This window comes from Mustela erminea, chromosome 7, assembly GCF_009829155.1.
Source record: "Mustela erminea isolate mMusErm1 chromosome 7, mMusErm1.Pri, whole genome shotgun sequence".
Lineage (NCBI taxonomy): Eukaryota > Metazoa > Chordata > Mammalia > Carnivora > Mustelidae > Mustela > Mustela erminea.
Window position 1 is genome coordinate 117423231 of NC_045620.1, and position 25224 is coordinate 117448454.

Here is a 25224-nt window from a genome sequence, read left to right on the forward strand (position 1 = left end):
ACTACCTTCCATTTCAACTACTTTTTGACAATTTTTCCCCCTCATTTTTCATTCTCTTTTTTTTCCTATTTCTGATAGGATTTTGCCTTCTTGTCTTTTTTTCTTTTTTTTTTTAACTTCAATCGATTCCCCTTACATTTTTCTTATTTTCTTGACCATTATTGTTCTTCGTATTTCTCAAAGTGGTCTTTTCCCCCCCATACTCTTAAATTTTTATTTGATGACATTTCATTCAGTTGACAGTATTGTGTTATAGCGTAGCTTTTGGATTTTTCAGTTCCACCCTCCACCTAAGAGATTTCTTTTATAGATAAAAAATTATGTTATGGCAGTTTTTTGTAGGTTTATTGGGGGAGGTGGTGAAGAAAGGCTATTATTTTTTGTTAGTCTTTTTATTCCTGCATAACCTTTAATTTCCTCATTTTCCTCACTGCCACACCTCTGTGGGGAGCTAACTCTTCTCTTTGTATCTGACTGACTCTCCTTCAAAAACAATGGTTCTCTGAGGCTGCCTCTTCACGTCCCACTGTCTTTCTAATCATTTCCCTATATCATGTGCTGAGAACCATTATGTCCTGACCTGTGTTCAGTATTCTGGAACTTAGTATTAGACTTTTCCCTTTTTAAGGATGCTTTTGCTTGTGCTTTTTCTTAGTTGTCCATGTCCCTCTACTCTTAAGCCTTTAGAATTTATTTATCTATAAGACAACTAGAAGGTTATGATATTCTTTATTTCCTAGTCAATCTGAAGAGATGAGTGATACATGTTTTTATTTCCTGTTTATTTGATCACTTTTTTTTTTTAAGATTTTATTTATTTATTTATTTGACAGAGAGAAATCACAAGTAGATGGAAAGGCAGGCAGAGAGAGACAGAGGGAAGCAGGCTCCCCGCTGAGCAGAGAGCCCGATGCGGGACTCGATCCCAGAAACCCTGAGATCATGACCTGAGCCGAAGGCAGCAGCTCAACCCACTGAGCCACCCAGGCGCCCCTATTTGATCACTTTTTTTAACTCTGAGAAAAATCAGACTGCTGCCATTGTCCTCTAAAAACCTTTGTAAGCAAAAATAAATAAATAAATAAATAAATAAATAAATACCTTTGTAAGAAGACTTTTAATTATGGATTTAATCTCTTTATTAGATATAAAACTGCTTTAATTTTTCTTCACTGTTCAGACAGAATTATCAGTTGCATTTTTTTCTGTACCTAATTTCCTGATTTCATATAAATTTTCAAACTTATTTGCATAAGTTTTTAATATTCTGTTACTCTACTTTATGTAGAATCAGGAACAATAAACAAGACATCCTCATTCTTGCACTGGTAACATGTGCCTTCTTTCTTTCTTGATCAGTCCTTTCAGGAAAGTAGCAGCTTTAGAAATACTGGTAAGGTCTTTGACATTTCTGTCATCAAGAACTGAGGTCTGTGGGCACCTGGGTAGCTTAGTTGGTTAAGAACCTGCCTTTGGCTCAGGTCATGATTCTGGAGTCCCAGGGTCGAGTCTGGCATCGGGCTCCCTGCTCAACTTCTGCTTCTCCCTCTGACTGCCCCCCCACCAATGTTGTTTCTTTCTCATTCTCTCTCTCTCAAATAAATAAGTAAAATTTTTATTTTAAAAAAACTGAGGTCTGTGCTCTCCCCCTAGATCTCTGAAGGTAGTGACTGCTTCCACCAATAATATACCATGGATGTGACACTATATGAATTCTGAGGTCATAAAATGCCTTGTAGTGTCATGCTAGTTTTATGAGGATGTTAACTCTAAAGGAAGTTAGTTGCCATGTAAGAAATCGGACTGTCCTGAGAGTACAAACCTCCTTCCTAGTCCATTCTAAGGCCAATACCTACCTTTTTGCCCCACAAACCCTCAACCATTTCAGTACACTGACAAGGGCATAGTTTGGAAGGCAAAGAATTCAAATAATCAATGTTACATTGTAAACCACAGAAAAAGAGATATAAGAGATAAAGCTGTCAGGGAGTTTTCCTATACCCGTATGTGAACAGCTGGTTTGAATACATATTTAGTCTGCTCCCTACCCCATTTCATATTAAATGGAAGAAGGAGATTAAGTTGTAACATGCCATCCTGCAATACCACTGCTTCTCTACCATACAACATGCTGTACTGCTAGGAATTTTAATATCGTATAAAACCAGCAAAATGAAAACTTAAAAACAAAAACAAAAGAAGCTATGGATTGGGAAAGTTCAGAAAATCCCAGCAACTAGTATACTGCTAAGAACCAATCGGTAGGCAATTAATATTTGTTAGATGAATTTGAATGAGTCAGTTCATTTTTTTCTGGCCTAAATTACCACAAGCATTACATGCAATAAAAAGTTACTTAACTATTAATTGATATCCTTCCAAGTGCTGGTCTCTCTGGGACCATATCTACTTCCTTGAAAGGAGCTTCTTTTCTCAACATTAAATATTTCAAAAAAGAGATTAAAACAGTCTGTTGTGCTTGATGATTTTAGGCTAGTAAGAAAAAAATGGGAATAATTTTAATACTTAAGTGGAGTTTAACAAGTTATTCTGTAATTTTAGGGCAGGGGTCAGGAAGTAACATATTAAACGAATGACCAACTTAAAATAATTTGTGATAACCTACCAAATCCAGGAACACTTTTGAGACTAGCTTTGAGGCAAATTTTCTCCAATCTGAGGTAGCTATATCTCATCAGACAGTTCCACAGGAATAGCCAGTCCATTCTTGTCCGATGATTCATGATAATGACACTTCTTTCCCCAGGAACAAATGCATCACCTGTTATAATCACCTTCACACCAAACATGGTCTCCAACAATGCCTAAGGAATAAATAATACAGACATGTAACAATTTAAAGTTATGATTTCCCATAGATAAATTATATCATGTCCTGTAAATAAACCTGATTTCTAATAAGTCAAAGGCATAGTGTTTCTCAAGATTATTACTTCTAGGGGCACCTGGGTGGCTCAGTGGGTTAAGCCTCTGCCTTCATCTCAGGTCATGGTCTCAGGGTCCTGGGATCGAGCCCCACATTGGGCTCTCTGCTCAGCAGGGAGCCTGCTCCCGCCTCTCTCTCTGCCGGACTCTCTGCCTACTTGTGATCTCTCTCTCTGTCAAATAAAACTTTTTTTAAAAAAGATTATTGCTTCCATAATAATCTGAAAAAAGAAGTTAATCTCAAAGAATGAGAATACAAAGGCACTGTTTGTATTTTTAGTGTTATTAATTTAGGTTTCTGACAGTTTCTTAATTAAAGAAATGCTAACTTTCACTGAAATCTTCAGGATATAATTTTACCTTAAAAATAAAAAAGTGTAAAAAAAGAAAGAAAAAAGTGTAAAAGACATGAAAGAAGATTCCACTGTGTAATTTCTTAAGGCTATAGATACATTATTACTTTCTAGAAAGGAAAATCAGGAAATTTAACACCGAGTATAGGGCTGAGGGACAGAAAGTCAAAATTTTCATTTTATACCTTTCTGTATTACGATCTTTTTAAACACATACACATATCTGTTTAGCAATATAAAGGATAAAATAACTATATGTTTATAAACTTCTGCAGTCCCAGTACCCAGTACCTAGAAGATGCTCAAGTATTTACTGAATTTGGAACTTTTCTGATAAGCAGGCACATAAATATTTAGAAGAAAATATATTACAGACTGGTTTTGTGGAGGGAAAAAAAAAAACAGAAAATAAGAAAACCTGATTATTAATTTCAATCTCTTATTTAAATTCTCTAGTAATTTTTAAGTAAAAAATTTACTAGATAAAATATGACTTCACTATTAATGGAAAAAAGGGATTGAAAACCTTTGTGGAAGTACTGAGCACATAAACTGCAGTACAGCATATAACAGAATATGGAGCAACAATGCAAGTAAACGAACTACAGGTATCTACAACAGAGATGGCTCACTAGCATAACACTGAGAGAAGCAAAACAAACAAAAAGTGCCATATATAAAACTTCCTAAAACAGACCACAACTAAGATATTTTAGGAGTAAATATATAGCCAATAAAATTATAAAGAACAGCAAGGGAACGACTATCTTATAGCTCAGGTTAGTGCCTGCTTCTATTATGGAGGAGATGATTGTTACTTCTCAGCCCTCTGGCAAACCACCTACCTTCCAATACTCTAGTTCTTGAACTGGTTGATAGCTACACTTTACTAGATCATTTTAAAGTGTGCATTTATGTTTTACAAACATTGGCTATGTTTGTTACATTTCACAAAAACAGGACTTCAAAATAAACACAGGACCAAGAAAAAAAAAGGCTAAAAGGAATATTAGCTAAGTCAGAAATGTTTTATGTCCAAAGAATTATACAATCAGAGTGTTAATATCTTAACAGAGTAAAACGATATCCCACAGATCCCATCAAGTTACTTTCCCAGAGCTGAGATTCACTTTAGGGCATGGGTGTTTAACCTGACATCAAGTCCTAGAAGTATGGCCTTCAGGGAGTAAATAAAAACGAACACCTCCGGAAAATGTATACAGAGGTATTCTGCTCAATGCCTGTAGTTTTCATCTGATTTTCAAAAGGGTCACTCAAATAATTATAACCCCCACTCCAAAGTCTTGGAAAGTCAAGTCCTAGGTAGACTTCTTGATAGAGAGCCACGGCAGAGTCCTCTAGGCTTGGACCCGCAGCAGAAACTGTCTCTCTCTTTCTAAGTACACAGGACCATCAACTCCCAAAATGAATCACTGAATTACATGTCTCAGCCCAGAGGACATGTGTGAAGATACCATCTATGGCTTATTAATTGGGTCCAGCTCCACTCCACTTTCCAAATGATACTTTACAGTTTTTACAAAAAACTAAAATGCAGGATGCCCTTCCCTTAACTGGTAGAAAGATGAAGCTGACTGTTAACTGTGTGTTGTGCCACATAAAAGAGTTAAAAAATCTTAAAGCCTATAAATCCCAAACCTCAACCCTCACCTTTTAAGTGCAATTCTAATACATGTATCCCGTGGATCCCAAATGTCAAAATAAATCCAGACTATTTGTCCAGGAGCATATCATACAGCATTCTCTCCCTTGCCATCCAGCACTTCATCAGAATATGCCTGAAAGTTATATAAAACCTTTTGGACAGCCTAGATCTCAAACTCACATTAATCATTTGTAATACCAGACTAGACCTATCTAGTCAAGTTATTTACAGCTCCTGCAAAGGCAGAACTACAAATATTTACTACAAAGAGATAAGGTTATAACTTGGCTAAACTGCAGAATTCAAATAATTGGATTAAAACTGATTAATCAGATTAAGAACTATTCTAGGAAAAAATGTGAGAATACTGTCTTTTTTCCTAGTCTAGAATAGAAACTAGTATAGAAGAAAAACTAATCTTATAAAATTTAATAATGGTTTATGGAAGCAACTTCTGATGATCTTTTATAGACCACTAATCACTACCTCAAAGTGTTCTACCATGTCTGAAAACACAAAGATGAGAGGTTCCCCTTCATGATCACAGAGAATCAGTTTTGCCATCATGGCCCAAGCTCTCATTTATCCTTTCGATGAATCTTTATTTAGTCTGAGGTAAAAACAACTCTGTGGCGCTCCCCTTCTCCTAGTCTGCCTGGGCTTTTCAGACTTCACTTAGGCCCAGCTCTTCAAATCCTTAGCTATTTAAAGTCTTGCAGTCCCAAGCCATTCATCACAGTATCCCTTCTCTTAGTGGCAGTCTAGGTAGAAACTATACCCTGTATCTGTTGAACACCTGTTTTATTCTAGGACTGGACTGTAATCAGCAGGCTGTGGAAGAGACTTGTCTCCTACATGGGGAGTTATCAAATGATCTCTAACTTCCTAAGTCATGACTAGGGTGAGAGGACAGAACCCCAAATAATTTACATAATCCTAGGTTATTAGCTACAATTGGACCACTGGAAAGACTCCCAACTTTGAGAAGCAAAAAGTGTTCTGGGCGCATGCAAAGTCTGATCTTGACAACAGTGATTATGCTGAACGAACTGTCTGAAAATGAAATGAATTAAGACCTATACTCCCCGCTGTAGGGATGTACCAAGAGAGAATGGTCACTCTCTTCAGACTGTTCTGGAAGGAATTCTTACACAGATAGGTTAGACGAGGTGACCTCTAAGTCTCACCTAACTCTAAGATTCTAGAAGATTTTACTGGGGGACCTCATTTAAAACGCAAAATCCTCCTTAAAAATGGTAAGAGAAGAAAAATCTTGCCAATGAAATCATTTTAATGCATAAGAGATGCTTACAAAAAAGATCGCCTTATGATTATTTCGGTGAAGCAGTAATTTGTTTATATCCATTTACCTAATCTATTATTCGTGAACATTTTTTTTAATTGTTTGGAATTGCTTAAAGTAAAGTACATGTATAGCTGAGAAAAGACTAAATTCCCTCTGAGTAAAAAAATATATATATATATTTGTTTTGAAATAAAAACTTCTTTAGCACCTTGTCAAAGTATGAAATAAAAGATCATAAAAGACACTGACAATTTTTTGTTACTTAGCTGTAAGGCATTCAACTATAAATTTCTTAGCTGAAAGACTCTGCTTGATATGCCCTTACTCATAAGCAAGGCAGTGAGTTAAACAGGTAACAGAAATTTTTTCAAATATATACTAATTTAATACTGCAGTGATGGTTGTTGAATTCTGCCTGTGTGTTAAGTTCTCAAAGCAAAAGTCAGGAATAGCTGAAAGTGACCACTGCAAATCTCACAGAAATGTACCTCACAGGAGACCAGTACATATCAAAAAATCCAGCTCAGTTTTCTTCTAAAGAATGCTAGAACAGCTTTTTCTACCTGACCATCAGATGACGTGATTGGTCTACATGCTATTTAAAACACAAGAATGACACTCAATATAGCACCACTCACATTTCCTCTCACTTTCAACAGGGGTGAGGGTAACCCTAGATTAAAAAAAAAAGAAACACACACACATATTATCTTTCCACTCTTCGCTCATCCACCATGCAGCAGGCATGCACCTGGAGTGTATGAAGACTTGTACCATAGTGTATGGTGTAATGCTATGTGACAGTACCAGCACTAAGAGTGACAGCAGAAGCAGCTATGGCAGAATTTGTTTAGTGAAATCCAGCATTTCTTCCAGAGTAACAGATTTTAGTTATGTACCTAGCTGCCCAGAGGAAAGATGGTATTTCCCGGATGTTATTATAGCCGTCAGCCAGAGCGCCTGGGTGGCTCAGTGGGTTAAAGCCTCTGCCTTCGGCTCAGGTCATGATCCCAGGGTCCTGGGATCGAGGCCCGCATCGGGCTCTCTGCTCAGCTGGGAGCCTGCTTCCTCCTCTCTCTCTGCCTGCTTCTCTGCCTATTTGTGATCTCTGTCTGTTAAATAAATAAATAAATCTTTTTTTTAAAAAATTAATTTATAGCCGTCAGCCATTCCCTCCAACGGGGTGAGCAAGAGAAACAGGTGCTCTTTGTAATTCACTGATTTAAAGGAAAGCCCTTGCTCTGGATTTCCTCCCAGACCTACTTCCTGCAGAGTGGGGCAAAAAAGTGGTAGTGACCAGTCCCGACCATATTATTATGCCAGGCTGGATGGAAGGAATCTGAGTCCCTGAATGACATGGGAGCAGAGCTACCCTGCCCACGTGGTCCTGAGGATGAATAAAGTTCTACCTTAATCAAACCACTGTATTCTGAAAAAGCTGTATTCACTACCTCATTCGCTCATCAGAGTAACTGCCTGAGGGAAGGGCAGTATTAGAACCCCTGTTTTTCAAATGAAAAGAGAAGTTTAGGGAGGCTAAGTAGTTCCGCCAAGTTCAAATGACTAGAAAGTGGTAAGGTCAGTACTGAAATCAAATGTCTGTACCAATAAGCATTCCACTTATATTGGCTCTTCGAGGAAACAGACTGATTGGACACTAGAGCATGGCAACTGCAAATATTCCTACCAACGTAGTAACTACAAGAAAATTTTCAAAACCCTTTAGATTTTGGTAGAAGGGTGTAGTCAAAAATGTGATTCATATTCAAAAGATTATACACTGGAAAATTTAAGACTTTAAATAAAATGTAAAGCAATGTATGATCATTACCAAAAAATCATTTACCTCTAAACGTTTTAGAATCAGATACACAGTGCTGAATCAGCAATGGCTCTCAAAAGATCATCTACTCCAGTTTCTTTATTTTACAGATGATAAAATAAAAATCTTTAAAAAGTTATATATTAACTTGAAAAAAGCTGAAAGTTTTCAAAATGAAATGTCTCTGGTTTATAGTGACATAAATGAAATTAGTTAACATTCAGGTAGCTTGTAGAGTACTTCTTAGAAATATGTACTTATGACAGTTAAGCTTATGTGAGCTGGGCATTATGTGCTTATTTTACTTAATATAAATAAGATATTTGATGGAGAAATACTCATTTTGTAAATCAGTACTACTAGTGGGTAAGCAGCACCACAAAAACGAATATTCCGTATTAAACGGTCTGTTTGAAAGCTACAATGGAACAATGGACATCATTTTAAAGCTAATTTAAAAATCTACCTCTAAAAAATTCATGGCCTGAGAAGTCACCTTCTGTCATCTAGCAAAGGAGGCAGTCTCTCAGGCAAATGAAAGACAAACTAGTCAAGCTGTGTGTATCTATAACTAGGCAAGATGGCTTGGGTAGAACACTATTACCTTCACGAGGTCAGAGGTCCTATCTGTCCTGCTTATCATCACCTTCTAGCAATAGGCTTGGCACATGGTGGACACTTAATAGTTGCTGGATGAATGTCCAGGATCCTGCTGATTACTTTTGACATAAACAACAGTTAACAAAACTTACCAAAGAAGTCTTTCCTTCTATTATGAAGGGAAAAAGAATTTTTACATAAATGTATAAGGAGTATCCATACTGATAATATGGATACTCCTTATACATGTAAGAATATTACAAATATTTGATGCAATGTACTTCCTACAGGAGAAAAAAAAAAATAGGGAAGGTGGCTGTCGCTTCCTGCCCTGAAACTCACCACTCAGCTAAGTTACAGGAAAATAAGTTTATGATGAATTAACAGATGAGAAAGCTCAGAATGTAATGAAACCAACAAAGATCCCGATATAAATTCTAGAACTTGAAAGTATGGTATTTTAAATAGAGGCAGCGGAAGAGAGGGTCAATGAACCTGGTGACTTGTACAGCAACGTAAGCATCTACCACACCCGCATCTGCAGTCCCAGAAGTAGAGGGGAGACGAAATGGAGCAGAGAAAAAAAAAAGAAAAAGAAAAAGAAAATATGAGGGAATACAGGCCCCAAACATTCCAAAGTGGAAAAAGCAAAGCTACAGATCTAAGAAGCCCAATGAAACACAGCAAAATAAACAAAGAAAACTAGACCTAGCATATCATCACCAAACTGCTGAAAACAAGCAAAGAAAAAACAACACAACAACAGGGAAAGAAATCTTGAAAGCAGCTAGAGACAAAGGGCTGCAAATACAGGGTAGCTAACTTTTCATCAACAACAGGGAGACCACAAGACAGTAGAACTTTAAAGTACGGAAAGAAGAAAAATTGTCATCCCATAAAGTTCACAGCCAGCACACAGAATTTCAAAAACAAAGGCAAAATAAAGAAATTTTCAACTAAAAGAAAAAAGAATTAATCCACAGGAGCCCTCACTGCAAGACAAGCTAAAGGAAGTTCTTCAGGCTGAAAGGAAATGATACCAGACAGAAACTCTAATAAAGGATAAAGAATACTATAAATGGAAAATACTTAGATAAATATAAGACTATATTCTCTCATACTATTTCTTTGAAAGACACGGGACTAGTAAAAGGGAAAAGCTGTAACACTCACCCTAGAGTTTATTGTGCAAGTTGATGTATCAGGCCAGCAGCAGCAGCACCGAGGAGGCGAGCATGAAAGCCCCACCTGATCCCGACTCTTCCATTTGACGCAAGGTGGTAAATATGAACTTCGGGTGGACTGTGACCGGCTAAGGGTACATTATGTGGTCCCTAGGTTGTAACTCAATTGTGTTCACAACACACACATATCTCACCATATACATAAACACCGACATACATACATGTCATTTTCTTTCAAAACAGACGAGGAGAGAATATTGCACAACTCATTTCATGGCCTTGTTCCAGGTACTTCAGCAACCTCAGTCTTTGGTTTCTCCAAGGCTTTGTAGGACTATTCCTTACCAACCTTCCTCTTTCACTGCGAGAAATCATCATGCCACTGAGACTGATTTTATGAGTAGTTAACAGTTTCTCAAAACTTTTTCCCTTGAGGCATGCCCTGGCTTGAAAGAACTCGAAACCTTCTTCTTTTGAAACAGTCAGGAGGTCCCAGTGAACTTCTTACCACTGGAAGGTCAAGTACCATGTGACCCTGACCAATCCTTCAAGGTTTTCCTATCACCTAAGGCTCTAATGGCAGCAAACTGGATTTAATCTCAGCTCTGCTTATGCATGTGACCTTCAGCAAATCATTTAATTTTGCAAAGTTTCTACCTCTTCTGTAAACTTGGGACAATAGTGGTGCCTGGAATGAAGGCGTCCTCAAGTATTTATTAGTAGCACCGTATCCACAGAAGTGCTAACAGCTATGACCATCATTACCCTTCAACACAATCTTGCAATTCTTCTCCTTAATCTGGATTAAATATGCAACCATACCAGTTATGGTTATTTACCATCTACCAGTTATGCTACGGTCCTTTCTTTGTGTTCATAGATTAAGTGCAAATACAGAAGAGGAAGGGGGAAGAGGAGACGAGGGAGGGACAGGGAGAGATAGGGGACACTACTTTTAGTCGAACGCTATCACATTTCATAAAACACATACCTAAATAATTTTTTTAAAAATTAACCCCTGACAAAGGACAAATTCAATTCTTAAAACTAGTCACCACAGGAATCCTTTTGAAAATATGAAAAGGGTGCACTGTAAACAGCCCCTCATCAACCTCTGCCTGCGGAGTCCACAGCTTTAGTGGACTTTCCCCTCCACAGATGTGACAAGGGCAGGCTGCCTGAGGGGAAACGCGCAACACAGCTCAAAAGACAAGGATGGAAAAAGATCCTTCAGCAACTGAAAGCAGAGGAGTCCCTCTTGGTATATCCTCAACACCCCCACCATGGCTGTCCATAAACCCAGTAACATTAAGTTCTAGCTGTTGCTCAGGAAAAAGAAGGAGCAGAACAGCCTCAGGAAATAGGGCCTATTCAAGATAAAGACAATGTATGGTGTCACTCCACTTTTGGAGAAGGCACTACTGACTAGCAGCCACAGGGAAGGGCCGAAGCAGCTTCAATCCAGACGAGGGAGGAGGATGGACTGGAACCCTACAGGACGTTGCCAAGCTCAGAATCACAGAGCTGCGCTCAGAGCTGTATGCACTGACCTTGCAGAGAATCCCTGTCTATTCCAAGAATCTACTATACATTTTGTGTGTTCCTTTACCTTACAGATGTTGTCACTCTAGCCCTCAGATGGGAAACCACTTTATTATTAAATTCTTTAATAATTCTTTAACTGATTCTTTAATAATTCTTTAACTTATTTTTTATTTTAACTAATTCTTTATTATTATTTAATAATAAATTCTTTAACTGAGAAGAATTAAATCAATCACATCAATATCAAAAGTTCAAAAAAATTGTGTATCTAATGTTAATTTTTGCCATTATTTTGTAAAATAAATGGAAATACAAAACTAGTGATGTAATCATTTTCGATGAAGGAAAATAAACTTCATGAGGAATATAAAAGAAGATCTTAATTTTGGAATATGGTTCTTAGATATTTTATTTCAAGGACATGAATTATATTTAATTCTCTCTAGTTCCTGTATTTCCTCCAGGAAGGATTTATGTTTATTTTAACATCTGACTAAATCCAACTCTAACAAAATAAAAACTGGTCAGCTGGGCTACTTTGGTCCCGTCTCCTTATCTGACATGTGACTTACCACGGGCAGCGTGAGCCAGGTTGCCACAAGGCGGTTGTTGATCCAACGATACCAAGATGGGCTTACAAGCATCAAAGGTAAAAAGGGGCCCAGCATGAAAATGCTTCCAAAAAAGCTTCCGCAAAACAGAATGAGTATAAAGTAAATCCCTTTCCATGACACCATGATTCTGAAAGATACAAAAAAAAAATATGTATTTTGTTATTATACATATAACTGCCCAAATTGAAAAACATAAAATAATCTTTGAATACAGGGCTACAGAAAAGGCTCGAATAAAAAATATAAGAGCTCCAATACCATGAAGGTGACCCTCATACATGTCCTACAGATCTAACAAACTTCCAGGACACTAGAAATCAATATAATCAATATTATCAGAATAAACGTCTAACCTTTAAAACAAAAAAAAAGGCTGTCAAATATACAAATATACAATAAACAAATATATTTGTTTTTTTAACTGGTTATTAGTATTAACAGAAAACTGTAGAAGTTATTCACTACAAACCTTAAAATATTCCAAAATTTTTTATATCCTACTATAAAAAGTAGACTTAATGGACCAAGAATTACAGAACATCTTCCTAAGACTGACTTTGCCTAAAAGGGTTGGCAATTTTATAGTGCACTAAATTTTTTTAAAAACCTAGAAATATTAATCCTTCACATTAGAACCTAAAAGTAGTATCTTTAGACAACTCATCTTAAACTGTTTTTTTTGTTTGTTTTTTTATAAGCTGAAAGATAAAGCAGAAGTCAGACTCCTCGCCTTCCTAAACTATTTGCCAAAAGATTACTTTCTGGGTCTTCATAACCAGAAACACTTAGAATTGACATTTTAAAATAAACTGTTGGAAACACAGTTTAAAATAAATAATCACACATTTGATTTTATAACCTAAACTACCATAGAGCAAAAATATAGTTTGCCTCGGTATAATAAAACTGTTAGAATCATTAAAATTATGAAAACAGTAATGGCTTTAAAATTTTTATATTACTAAAGGTATTCCAGTGATCAAAACCTGTGATTCCTTTTAAATATTCAGAACGGGGAACAAATAAAATTTCAAATGTCAAAGTGCTTTCATAAATGTCAGACAAATAATAAAACAGGTCGAATCCCTTAACACAGACTCAAGTTTATCCAGGCATGGAGTAGTTTTTTTAAACCTCTACCAGCACTTGACAGTATGCGTACAACATCCTTCCAAGTACAAAGAGAATGAATATCTGAGAACTGGATTTCTTCTAAACTCTGATCTAAACTTCTGAGGGTGGAAAGAAAGACCGCTGAAGAGCAGGGGCCCAACACTTGACTCGCCCGGGGCCCAGGATGGTGTTTGCTACTCCGCACCCTCAGCCTCGCTTTCTGAGGCCCTTTGCACGGAAAGAAGACACTTGGGCAGCTTGTCCCCAGTCTTTATGAGAAAGCTTTTTTAAAACCAGGGGAAAAAAAAAAAAAAGACAATCCACAGTGCTGCTCCTTTACCTGAAACCCTCTAAGAACCTCTGTTGCTCTGTTTGTCTCTGCCCACAAGCCCTTCACTAGCTGTCTGGACACTTACCCCTAATCTCCCTGAAAAGCTGGGCTCACACTCCCTCTGTTCATATCCAACAAAGCCTCAGACATGCTTTTTCCTTGCTTATTAAACTATTTGTCATCTGATGTGATTAAGCTCCTTTAACTATGTATATTGTATTTCCTTTAGATACTGATATCATCTAATAAAATCTTTTCATTTTATAGCGATAAAGGAGAGAACGAGAATCACGATGACTTGCTTTCTTAAGTCCCCCTAACCAGCTGATAGATCAAGTCTTTACTGCCTTCCACTCTCTACCAAGATACGATGCCACCTCCCTCCCACTGAGGGGCTGGGAATCAGAGACCTGAGTCAGCTTCTAAACACATATGTAAACACAGGCACAGATAATAAAAAGATGTGTCCCATGAACATACTGGGGTTACTCAGGCCAAGTCTAATCTAAAATTACTTTTCCATCCAGTTCCTGGTTTCCCTAGAGAGGTTTCCCTAACCTCTGGATCATTTGTTCAATGACTCAATAAGCACACAGAGATTCCTACTGTGGGCACAAGGCCCTGTGCTCGTCAGTTGGGGACAACACTGTGGGTATGACATGCCAAGCTCTCATAAACCTCGCAGTCTCTCAATCGCCTTCTCAGGAACTCTTCCCCGGCTCTGTATTTAAATCCAACTCCATTCTGCCTACTTCCAACTCTCACAGGTATCACAGACAACCACGGTTAACAATTAGGATGGCTACACACTTACTCCGAATTGCTAAAATTGAAAAAGACAAAACAAAATAGAAAAGTTGGCGATACCAAGTGCTAATGAGGATGATGCAGAGTAAGAGTTCGCACAGACTGAGGGCGGCAGGCAACGTCCCATGCACGCTCATAATACAACCCAGCAACCCCACTACTGAGTGTCCAGGACAGATGAAAATTTACGGCAACACGAAAACCTGTATACCACTGTTTACAGCAGCTTATTCATTTCATAACCGCCAAAAACTGGAAGCACCCCAAACGGGGAGCAAGGTGGGGGTGAGAAGATGGGTTAACAAACCCATAGCCCAGATACCTATAGTTTCTTACTCAGGAAGGAAACTTCCTTTCCTTCATAAAATGTCCTTATGTAATCACCTCACAGCTGAAACAGTAACTAGCCTTGCTCCCAGAGTCTAACAGGTAGATTAAGAAACACCTGCCATTCCACCGGCTGCACACCACAACAGAGGATAGAGCAGAGCATGCCGGGTGTGGTAAGGCTAGAGCAAAGGAAGGCCGGAGGAACTCTGTTAAAAGGGATTTTAAAAATGCATTGGACTCTTGGAGGATGTGAGGTTGGGGAAGGTAAAGATTATTCCAGGTAGTAAAACAAAACATGCAGAGTCACGGAAATTTGAAACAGCACCACTTAAGCAGGGGACTATAACTCATCAGATATTCATGAGATACAATGTACACAGTGGGGAGCTCCAAGAGTCACCGCAGCACAGGTCCTAGGGACAAAGTACACACATCCAGGCCAGGAGAGCCAAGAACACCACCTCTGACATGTCTCCAAGAAAAAACCTAAGGCCTAGGACTCCTATTTTGGGATAAGTGCTAATAGTGCATATAGGCATCGATGCAAGGAGTGAATGGATTGGTTTTGTTAAAAACTTAAAGCAAAGAGCTTCTTTTCCCTTTAAAACTGGCGGTACATGGAATTTGTTGGCAAAAACCCTAGCATTGACAGATGCTGGTAACAGAGTGGTCTGTGAGCCAAGACCATCTGACCCAGCTCCCACAAAGCAAGAGTCTGATGATCACGACCACATCACTTAATCTGGATGCTTACAGATGGGGAGGCTGGAGAAAATTCTTGAAGGCCTACCTTTTGAGCATCTAATATTTGCCAGGCACTTTACAGAAGGCTCTTGGCAGTGACATATTCAATGCCTGCAGATTTAATCATTCATGAGCAACTAAAAGGTCCTTAACATGTAAATACTCCAAAATTTTCCTGAAACTCAAAATTTGATTACTCTAAGACTGGGTTAAAAAAAAAAAATCATTTAGGTAGTAATAATATCTGGTCAACAGTCCAATATCCGAACCTCAGTGGCCCTTTATTCTATTTTACTTACCTCATAAGCACACGGTGGGGCAAATCAGATGCATAGTGGAGTCAAAAAAGTAAGGTATCAACAATATCAGTGGTATTTACAGCTAAAGAGTAAGGGACTTGGTTCCCTAACACTGTCCATACTGACAGAGGAGAGGTAAGGAACCTCTAACCAGGGGCACTCCCAGAAAATGCAGTGGACGAACTGGTACCAGGAAGATTTAAAGGCCAAAAAGTAAATGAGTGATGAAAGTGACAAAGAGCTATTAAGCATACTGTTTAGGCCTTATCTTCTCTGAAGAAAGTAAAACTAGCCTTCTGGACTAGGGGATACACAGTGGGATTAAGTGACCACACACATAGAGAATCCTGAACCTGAGACCCAGCCTTTCCTCACTGGGCTTCCCGGGGGCTGGGAACAAGATTTCAGTTCTACTCCATCACTCTCCCATAAAATTTCCTGCAGTGATGGAAATGTTCAGTAGCTGTGCTGTCCAGTATGACAGTCACGCTCTGTGTGGCTAATTCAGCCGAAGAACCACTCATTCAACATGGTGAGTGGCCACTGGACCAAACAGCACAACTCTAGGCAGACTACTGGAACGCACTTCTCTGCAGAGCTGACAGAACTGCGAAGAAAGATGAAACACAGAAGCACTGAGGGCTCCTGAATAAATAGTCCACCTAAATCACCCTCCAGCGAGGCCCAGAGTTCACAGAAGCTTCACCTACATACAAACTCCTAATTGGCTTAAGTCCCCTATTTTTTATTGTGAGCAGATAATGAGCCATCTGAGAAAGGCCTTAACCATGACATTAAAGACTAAGAAGAAAGTATACTTGAGGGAAAAAACTATTCAAAAAGAAGAAAACTATCTTTAACATTTCAGAAAGACATATACTGCTTCTAGTAAACAAAAACATGTTCTTCGTTAAATAAAACAAAGAAAGGAAACATTCAGAAAACAAAGGAGCTGCTGGAAGTTAACAACATAGCGATGTTTAGGAAAAATTAAACACTCAAGAGTTGGAAAATAAAGCTGAGGAAATCCCCCCAAAAGTCAAGACAATAAAGAGCTGGGAAGTAAAGAGAGTATTAGAGGACCAAGACAAGACAGGAGGTCCCATATGCAAATCATGAGTGCTAAAAAGAGAGAAGCGAGGAACTGAAGAAATCAGCAATAAAATAATTCAAAAACTTCTCTCAAACTGGTGAATGTGACATTCCACATTATCAGGGACTGCTCACCAAAGGACAGCACTGTCACTTTCAGGACAGGGAGACAAAAGGACACTCTACAAAACCTCTACAGAGGATATAAACAGGTGCAAAGGATCAAAACTTAGATTGGCTTTGGACTTCTCAGTAGAGATAGATCTCAACAGCAATACCAGAAGCAGGATGAAAACAGAACAATGCCTACAAAATTCTCAAGAAAATTATTCCATCTAGCCAAATGTAGGGATAGTAGAACAGTATCATCATACATGCAGAATCTCAAAATAACCTCCCATACAATCTTTTTTCAAGAAACTATTTGATGATGAGTTTCCTAAAGGAGTAAACAAAGAGATGAAACATGGGAAATAAAAGATCTCACAAAGGTGAGAGATCAAGAGAACCTCCAAGATGAAGGAAGACCCTAAGATGATAATCAAGCATAAGACAGAGAAGGTATCCAGTCCAAATAAGGGATGGCTGGCTTAAAAGAAAGAGCCTCTGAAAGCTGTATCACCAAATTCCTTGCTCCTAAGCAGACTATCTTTTTGAACCAAGGACAGAATGCCCATATGAACCTTGACACAGATTCTAATCTACACTTGGCTTCTTAAACACATTCTGACAAAATTCCTACAGGCCAGCTGATGACACTCATTTTATCTACTGTAAGTACTCTGCTTTGACCTACTCCTGAGAGACAGAGGGAGGGCATGGAGAATTAGGAGCAGAAAATATATTCCTACCCGAGAGCCAGAACCTGCAGAGTCTAGCCAGATGCCATGACTGTGGTGAGCCATGGACTGTGGTTTTTCAGGACTCATTTATGCATGAATTTGCCCACGACCTTCCCCAGAAATGGATCTGGTCAATGCTCTGGGACACTCAGATCAGGCTACTACCTAGAGATTCTGTACCTCTAGGAGCCTTCATCTAATGACAGATTATGCTTACTTCAAATGCATACACACACACACACACACACATATTGAAGAATATACACACAGGCGATGAAATTTTAAAGAAAAATAATGACTAACATAAAAGGATAATAGTTGTCATAGGGGTAGCACAGGAGATTTCTAATACTGGCAATATTCTATTTCTTAAGCATTGTGCTTACTTATATGTTCACCAATAATGACACTTAGAATAATGTTCTTTATCCACTACTCTTGCAAGCTAGATGAATACTTCACACCCAGACACAATCACACTGATTTAGTTCTTTCATAAACATAAGTGGAAATATGTTTGAGCTGATTAATTTCTTTTAAATCCAGCAAAATTTTTAAATCCCTAGATGCCTATTAATTTGCATGACCTGATTCGGATGAACATTTCTGCGTTTTTCAGAATTTAGTAACATACACACATCTGTCTTGCTTGATGAAATGGTTTGCTGCTTAATTCCCCAATGAGAACTGTATTTGTTCTCTTTTCGAGTCTCAAAAGAAACTCATGGCTAAATTTAACATTCAATTCCAGAAGCAAAGATTTGTGTTATTATTATTTCTTTCTCCTCTTCTAATCTTTTTATTCTTACTGGTATTATCATATATGTCTTTTAACCTTTTAGGAAGCAGACTACTAAAAAAAAATAAATTTAAAAGACTGTCACCATTGGTAACCTTATTCGCCTTTACTTATTTTACTTAAAAAGACTGGTGTTTACTATAGTGTTAAGAAATCACTAGATATCTTAAGAATTTATGTTCAAGATAAGCTGAAGATAAAAAGGTATACTTTTATTTTTTTTAAAGATTTTTCTTAATTTATTCAACAGAGATCCAAGCAGGCAGAGAGGCAGGCAGAGAGAGAGGGGGAAGCAGGCTCCCCGCAGCGCAGAGAGCCTGACGCGGGACTCGATCCCAGGACCCTGAGATCATGACCTGAGCTGAAGGCAGAGTCTTAACCCCCTGAGCCACCCAGGCGCCCCGAAAAAGGTATACTCTTTTAATAAGCAAATTACTAAAAGGCACAAATTAACAAAAATAAGCCGAAGAGAGAGAACATAAAACACCTTTCCATATCATCTCAGCATTCATGAGGCAGGCAGAGGAAGCTGAAAGGATAACATACCAAGTTTGCTCTGGTACATTTACCTGTTTGGGAAAAGGACACAGATGATAACAGGAAAGAGAAAAACTTACAGTTTCACTCTTCCTAAAGCAGCTCAAAACAACTGATACTCTCCCAGATACTAGAAGAAGGTGCAAGGTAAGTAAGCATTCTGGTTAAGATCATCTAGTTAAATGAAATAAAACCACAGTTTACCAATTCTAATAAACACAAGAGACAGTTCAAGAGAAGATGGGGTCAAACCTCAGTTAGATCTACTCAAAATGAAGCAAGAATAACTTTCAACAATCAACTGGATTTCAGTAAACAAGTCTGCTAACTCCCTTTGGGGGTCCACTGAGAGTTCTTAGCACCACACAAGGACATCTAGTTAAAATAATACAATTTTCTCTTGTTAAAGTTTAGTGAGAAGAAATTATCTGTGTAAATACTCAAACATAGTTCTCTAAATCCTGATGCAATCCATTTACTTAAAATGTATTTAAAAGTTAACACCTAGAAAGAAGCAGAGAGTACATACTGTATGATTCTATTTATCTAAAGTTCAAAAACAGAAAAAATAGACTATAAGATTAGAAGTATCATTAATGGTTATCTGGGAGGTACAGAGCAGTAGTGACTGGAAGGGGCACCAGAGGGCTTCAGGAATTTTAGTAATACTCTGTTTCTTGATTTGGGTGCTGGTTACATGTGATGTATTCACTTTATTAAATTCAGTGAGCTATACATTTGTAATGTATGTACTTTTCTGTATGTATATTTTAATAATATTTACCAAGAAATATTTACCAAAAACTGTCATATATGCAGTAATTTAGATACCTTGTAGGTAACTGTTTATATGTATGCAGTCCTCAGGAAGAAAATACAAATAGTCAATACACATAAAGAAATGTTCCGGGCCCCTGGGGGGCTTAGTCAGTTGCATGGGTCCAACTCTGGTTTCAGCTGGGATTGTGATCTCAGGATTGTGGGATCAAGTCCACGTGGGGCTCCGTGCTCAGCAGGGAGTCTGCTTGAGATTCTCTCTCTCTTCCCCTCCCCCAGCTTGTACATGCACACATGGGACTGCGCTCTCTCTCTCTAATATAAATAAATTTTTAAAAAAGAAATGCTCAAACTATTCTCAAGAAAATGCAAATTAAAACAAAATAACCATTTTTTTCTCACCAGATCGGCAAAAATGTCTAAGTTTTGCCTTTGATATTCTGAAAATCATTTGTCGGTCTTTCCTCTTATCACTAGAAGAAGTATAAATTTCAGAGGACAAACTGATGAGTTATAGTAACACATATAAGCTATAATAATTTTGAATATACCTGCCATCATGAATTCCTTCTCAGTATTACCTCAGAGAAATACTAAACTGCATGTACAAAGATGCTTCACCACAGCATTGTCTGTAAGCAAAATAACAGAAACAGAAATGTCCACTGATGGGGGAAGGGCTAAACAGTGGTGCAGCCAACATTAGGAAACACCAGGCAGCAGGTAGAAAGAATGAGGTCAAGCTGTCTTTTCTAAATTGAACAATTCTCCAAGATGTATTGCTAAGGAAAAAGACTATGATACCATTTCTGAAAGGGAGGAGCCACACCCCTAGAAGAAAAAAAACTCTAGGCTATATGGTTTATATAAATGAATGTAAATACACATAAGTGTGTCTGTAAGGACACACGTTTCCATGGCCATCTCCATGAAGATGGTAGAGGCTGTGACTAAGGATGGTAGTTAAGGAGAAACAGACCTTTCTGTAATGTTTTAAAAAGAGACATTTCCATTTGATACTAACATACAAAAAAAGAAAGAAAGGGGAAAGGTAAACAGAAGAGGAGGAAGGAAAAAAGCAGCAATGTCAACGTCAGGGTAGCCAAAGTCTGTCACCTTGTCAGTCACGTCAGTAATGCCTGTTGCTCCATGGTCCCGTAATCAAAGTTAAAATGATTAAATGCTGAGGTAGAAAAACCTCTTAGCATTACTGCTTGTCATACTTCAGACTCAAATTTTCACAAATTAAAAGCCACAATTAAAGACATACATTGAGATAGGAATGATAAAGTACCCCGGGTAAATCAGAAAGGCACAGAGACCCCCAAAAGTCACTCAAAACCACCATCTATTTATTTTATAGCATTTATCTTTATAACCTGAAGTTTAAGTTCCTCTTCTGTTGTTCTCTTCATGAGACAACAGAGAGAGCTAACCACTAAAATGTGCAAAGAACTAAGCGATGGAAGTCCACAGCTGTCAGAAAGCGAGCAAGGACTTTCCTGAAACTCTTCATATACACAAAATACGAGCCCATGAATATATGTGTATAAAAATCTCATGAGGATGAAGTTCTAGCAGAAAGCAGCTATTTTAAAAGTTTCTAAAAACAGAATGTTCACTTCTGACTCTCCCCATGGCTACTTTAATCAAAAGCATACTCTTAAAAAGACAGAAAAAGGAAGAAATTAAAATAGCTGTCTAAATATACCAAGTTATTTTGATCATTTAATTCTGATCATTTAAACAGGAATAAGTACCAATTAGAGTCATTCCACAGTCATTAAAAACTCATATAAAATAATATAGGCGCTATTAAACACTAACCATCTTCAGGCAAGGTAGTACGAAGAATAGTGCCTTTACCCTCCTCGGCCCTATCATCTAGGTTGAAAGAGAGGACACATTTGAAAAGGAAGGAGGGAAGCAATACAAGAAAGTATATACTAAATGCCAAATTCATGAAAAATCAGTAAATTCAACAACCAGTTTGTAAAATCTTGTAAGTCTAGAGCTAGACTTAAGATCACTGAGCTTTAAACATCTTTCAATTTCACAGATGATCCTCTTTCTATACCAATGAATAAAGTGGGGAGCAGAAAGGCCTGACCCGCTCTTATAGTGGGCACAGCAGGTGGTGCTGGAGCTAGGCTAAGACTTTCCAACTCCAGTCACCAGCTCAGTGTTCTTTCCATTAGACAAGAATCATAGATGGCTAAGGCAACCAACTAAAACACGAAGAAGGAATTAAGGTGCAAGCGAGGGCTGGGCTTAGAAGAAGGATACCAGTCAGTCAAGCTAGGACAAAAAGAAAGGCAAACAGGCTACCTCTCAACAAAATTCTTCATGGTGCACACCGTGCAGTGACTGGGTTAGTCATGAGAATGTTTTCGAAAGTCTCAGGATTTCTGTTGGGTTTTGTTTCTTCCAAATTGTTTCAAACAAAATGAATTATTAACAGCAAGCATTTTTTTAAATGAAAATGCCACTAATTTTTTTTCTGTGTAAATGGCAAGCCCACTTATCATATTTGAACAGTTTCCTGTTGTTATATGAGCTTTCCTTGTAAGATATAAAGTTAAAACCACATACACCCACGCTAAGTGGAACAATACTATATGAAACCCTTTCAGAAAGACTGGTTAGTACAACTCTCTTATACCTCCTACCTGATATTCAGGAGACTATCTCTGGGTCAAATTACTTATTATAGTCCTCAGAATGTTACAGTAGCACATAAAGCAGCAACTCCACTCCCAGATATATATACACCTACCTGCAATGAAAATACATGGCCACATAAAAACAGATGCGTGACTGTTCACAGCAGTGCCATTCGTAAGTCAAAAGTGGAAACAACCCAAATGGGTCCTTCATTTGATAAAGGGATAAACAAAAGGGGTTTAGCCATCAACAGAAAAGAAATGAAGCACTGGATACATGCTACATCACAGACAACTTTGAAAATCTTAATGCTCAGTGAAAGAAGCCAGTCACAAAAGTCCACATATTGTATGACTTCATTTACATGAAATGTCCAGAAGAGGCAAATCTATTGAGATAAAAAGTAGATTAGTGGTTCCTAGGGCTGGAGGCAGGTCCAACGGGAATGACTGCTAATGAGTATGAAGTTTGTCTGGGGGGTGGGGGGCAGAAGAAAGTTCCGAAATTAGACAGTGGTGATGGCTGCACAACTGAACATTCTAAAACCACTGCCTTGGGGTGCCTGGGTGGTTCAGTTGTTAGCCTTCTGCCTTGGCCCAGGTCATGATCTCAGGGTCCTAGGATGGAGCCCCACATGGGGCTCCCTGCTCGGCGGGAGGCCTGCTTCTCCCTCTCCCGCTCCCAATCCTGCTGCTTGTGTTCTTTCTCTTGCTGTGTCTGTCAAATAAATAAATAAAGTCTTTTTAAAATAAAAAAATAAAAAAGAAATAAAGCCACCGCCTTGCATGCTACCCTTGAAATGGGAGAACTGTACAGTATGTGGATTATTTAAAAAAAAAAAAAAAAGTTATTAGCTGGGAGATTACCAAGATACGAGTAACTCTAACCATTTTATCCTAGCAGCCATGAATGCTGAAGGAAAAGAAAAATTATAAGAATAATTACCACCTCAGAAATTAGAAAAAAGAGCATATACAAGCAAAGCCAGAGTACAACAGGCAACCAAAATCTAGACAGACGGCACGCAATCACTGAACAGAAAAAAACCTCGCAGACACAAGACAAAATGTTACCAGTGACTATCCTTGCATACTGACACTGTGATTTTTCTTCTTAATTGTGCACAGACTTATTTTCACAGTATAAAAAAAAAAAAAAAATCCCAGTAACGTTTATTTCAAAAGGAAAAACGAGCCAAGGTTTCTTATACTAAGGGACTGGAGAGGTCCCATTAATAATAAACCACTGAAGATAGAGTCAGCCACTAAGAAGCAGCATCAAATGGGGATTTCATAATATTGAAACACTGGCCCAGTGCTTTTCATATGTAAAGGATGCTGACATTCTGACCTCAGTAACTTGTCTTTTCTAATGTAAATTACTGGTATTCACTAGAAGGTATAAAATACTACTGTTCCAGGGCAGCATCTACCAAGTGTTTTGACTGGACAAGGAATAAAATGTATTCCTTCTGTTTCACACATTACAGTTCCTCAAAAAAAACGCAAACCAATCACATTATTTTTAAAATATGTAGTTAATTATCATCTTTAATAAAAGATGTTTTACAAATTAATATAAACTGAATAAAAATACTACCATTTTGTCAAATAAAGTCAACTATCATTTACAGTAATTTTCTTTTGATACAAGCAAAATAAAAAAGAAGAAAATTTAATGTTTCCTTTCTTCAATTTACTCTTCACAAAACAAAGGGCAGTTTACCCAAAGATGGTTCATGGGATGTATTCAAAGGTTCATAAACCCCCTAAAATCGTATGCTAATTTACATAAGTGTGTTTTTCTAAAGAGACACTCCCTAATTTGTATCAGAGGGGTTTGAAATTCAAAGAAAGTTAAGACACTACTGGTTTAGAAAAACAACTGAATAGCAGCCTAAAATGATCTTCTGTTGTAAAGGAATTCTGGAGACATTCTTAACTCTCTAGAAACTATACTGTGTAATTGTCATTTATGAAAACACATTTATCAAGTATCTAGGCAATGAGGCAGAACCAAGGATAAATCATATTAACACTATTACTTTAGAAAAAACTAAGTTGTTTAGTCAAAAAATCCATAAAATACTGTAAGGAAAGGCAAAAATATTACATATTATAATATTATTTTATTTGTACTTATTTATACCAGGCTTTATTTTTAAAATATTTGAGATATCTTTATTCTTTAATACTTTAATATGAATGGAATCAAATAATCTTGATTGAAGGTATTTCAGACTGAATTTCATAAACATGGCTGTTATTCTTATGTCATGGAATTCTGAGTGAATGTTACAAACATTTTTTTCTAACTTCTGTACATTTTTTTCTAACTTCTGTACATTTTTTTCTAACTTCTAACTTCTTCTGAAAGAAAATGAGATTTGGTTCATGTGTAAAAGTCTATTTTTTACAAATAACAACAGGGTTACTATCTGGAACATCTGTTTTGTTATTAAAACATTACTTCTGTGACCTTTTTTTCCCTAGACTTGCAAAAATCAAAATAAATAACAGATGGGAGAATGATCCTGGAAATCTCTCCATGTATTTTAAAGTGTTTCATGTAGCATGTTCTTGCCATTAATAAAAACACAGGTGGAGAAATTAATATGAATGCCAATAAAAATATTTGATAACAGAAGCTCATGAAGACTTAAGATCAGCAATTAATATTTATAGGATTTTTTTAACTGTTTGTAGAACTACTCTATCTGATGAACAAGGAGTAGTTTTCAGAACATTATAATGCATAAAATAATATTGAAAGACATCTCTGAAAACCACACCGCCTATAAAATCACCTATCATGGAAAAGCACAGTTATGAGAGGCTTTAGAGATCATTTAGT

The 25224-nt window shown here is 37.5% G+C and overlaps 1 protein-coding gene across 4 annotated transcripts in view; it reads right to left on the minus strand.

Annotated features, from left to right (window-relative positions):
• Positions 1-25224, minus strand: part of LCLAT1 (lysocardiolipin acyltransferase 1) — a 180522-nt gene that overhangs the window by 106632 nt on the left and 48666 nt on the right. For all 4 annotated transcript variants that reach the window (XM_032353057.1, XM_032353056.1, XM_032353058.1 and 1 more), the window contains 2 exons: positions 11995-12163; positions 2627-2825 (listed from right to left, as the gene is read on the minus strand). In XM_032353057.1, the coding sequence (XP_032208948.1) occupies positions 2627-2825; positions 11995-12159 (364 nt within the window). In that variant the 5' untranslated portion in view covers positions 12160-12163. The remainder of the gene's footprint in view (positions 1-2626; positions 2826-11994; positions 12164-25224) is intronic.